General features: G+C 39.0%; 1 protein-coding gene across 1 annotated transcript; it reads right to left on the bottom strand.

The window, feature by feature from the left end:
• Window positions 1–636: 636 nt before the first annotated feature.
• On the bottom strand, window positions 637–1,200 carry LOC306644955 (interferon beta-like; the record flags this gene model as incomplete). Its single annotated transcript, XM_079112186.1, has 1 exon — window positions 637–1,200. One exon carries the CDS (start codon window positions 1,198–1,200, stop codon window positions 637–639), a length of 564 nt encoding a protein of 187 aa, XP_078968312.1.
• Window positions 1,201–2,403: the final 1,203 nt, after the last annotated feature.

Here is a 2,403-nt window from a genome sequence, read left to right on the forward strand (position 1 = left end):
TGATGTCTCACCCTCAATCTTGGGGGCACACAGATATTTTAAAGTCCTTCCACAGAACATCCCTCAGAAAACGAAGGGCTTAGGGTGAATACAAAACCTAGCATATTCGTTTGGTTCACCTGAAAGCTAAATTCTAACTTCACAACCAGAGAGCGTGGAGCACAGAGCAGAAGCTGTGGGCACCCAGGTTCTAGTCCCAAGTCACTTGCTGACCCATTCCCCTCCAATCCCATAGCATTCACCCCGCATTTATTTCCTGGAAGTTTCAGATCCCCTTATTCACTTGTGTATTACATGTGGCTTACCTGCTATTTAAATTCCTTGAAATTTAATATAACAGAAGGCACATTTTACAAAGAACATTTAAGTGGTATTCTGAAATTTTTAACACAGGGGATTTAATAAATCAAGGTGAAATTGAAACTGTCAAAAGAATTTTTGCATCATAAATAATTTATTTTCTAAGGTAAATATTTAAATAAAGTATAAATAACAATTCATAAATTAATAAAACAATTAAAATCTTCTATTGTCTTTTCAAATGCACCACATTTGCTGCCAGTCACTTCATGAGCCTCTGCTGGATGGAGAATGCCTGAATCATTGGCTGGTCCAGAGGTGCATACTGGGTCATCTTCAGCTTTGGAAGTCATCTGCAAGTCTGTTAATGAAGGAGAAGTTCCGGAAGAGTTCACTTTGGACTACCGTCCAGGCACAGCTGCTAAACTCCTTGGCCTTCAGGTACCTCAGGATCCTCCAATAGTAGCTCTTCAGACGCAGGGTGGTCATGGAGTTTCCCCAGTGTATGTTTCCCTCTCCCAGTTTCTCCTCCAGAGCTGTTTCCAGGAGGTCCATCTGCTGATGGAGTCCAACAAGGAGGTCCTTGACAATGGTCTCATTCCAGCCAGGGTTAGAGAAGCCTCTTGTGAAAAGAGCATAGATGTTCTGCAGCATCTCATAGGTGACAAAGGCAGCATGCTCCTTCTGGAACTGTTCTGGATGTTTGATCTCCTCAGGGATCTTGAAGTCCATCATGTCATTGAGGCAGTCTTCAGGCCTCCCATTCAACTGCATCAGGAGCTCCTGACATTTCAAAATGCTGTTGCTCTGTTGGAGTGCAAGCAGTTTGTGACTGAAGGATAGAGTTGTGGTGGAGAAGCACAACAGGAGAGCGATTTGGAGGAAGCACCTGTTGTTCATGATGAAAACCAGAACAGCGTTGCCTGCAATCTATGCAAGGTCGCAAAGGCTCCAGAGGTCTGCAGAGTGGATGTCTTTCCTCCATGGGTAGGCCCATTTATATGAGGTGGTCCTCTCTGTTTCAGAGGAATTTCCCACTATCAGTTCTCCCTTTCAGTTTTCCTATGTCATGTTTTTCTTGTTACATTTTTACTAGTTTCTAAAACTCTTTCTATTTACGCTCTTGTTTACTTTATAATAATGTATGTTAGGGGGAAAGTTACACAACCTGTGAGACTTTCTAATGTTTTATAAAGTTTCAGTAATTTCTAAAACAAAGAGGGAGAAAGGAACTTTAGAGGAAACAAAGGAAAGCAAAGTATATGAGAACCAAGGAACCCCCAAATAGCAAAGAGGCACTAACTGAAAATCCATTTATAGACCAGCAGCTGGATTGGGGTTTTGCCCATTGCATTAGCAGGTTCATGTGAGAGGGTCTCAGTGAGTTCTGAGTGGCCTTGGAAAAAGCAGGTAAGAGAAAGTTTCAAATCAACTGGGTCTGAAATAATGATGTGTCTTCCATTTTGTTGACTGGAATCCTTGCTCTTGAAGTTTTAGCCACCATGTGAGAGTTCTGACTGCCCTGAGACTACTGTACTGTAAGGAAGCCCAAACTAGCTCACAAGGAGAGATCATGTAGAATTTGGCAATACAGTTTAAAAGTTTAAGCAATAGAACTTAACTTGCAATATCATGACTTGAAATTTACCTATGGTTTTCCGTACAGAAGTGTGTGTGTGTGTGTGTGTGTGTGTGTGTGTGTATTTAAAACACACACAATATCTATAAATGCCCATTGAAGCAATGTCATAATAAAAACTACAAATATCCATCAGGAGAGAACTGGTCAAGTAATACCATAGTACAGACAAAATGGAATATTTTTGAACCATTGAAAAGGAAATCAACTGATAGGGACCTATGTCACAAATAGGTTTAATGATATGAACTTAATTTGTAAAATATATAATATACAACATACTATAATACATAATATATTGGCATTAATTCATAATATACAATAAATTATTATATAAATATATGAAATAAATAATTATTATATATAATAATATCACATTTTTATTGTACAATTTCTACTGGTGCATTATAATTCTGCATACTAGTCGGATTCATTACGCCATATTCATACATGCACACAACCTA

The sequence above is a fragment of the Sciurus vulgaris genome, assembly GCF_902686455.1.
Source record: "Sciurus vulgaris genome assembly, chromosome: 15".
Lineage (NCBI taxonomy): Eukaryota > Metazoa > Chordata > Mammalia > Rodentia > Sciuridae > Sciurus > Sciurus vulgaris.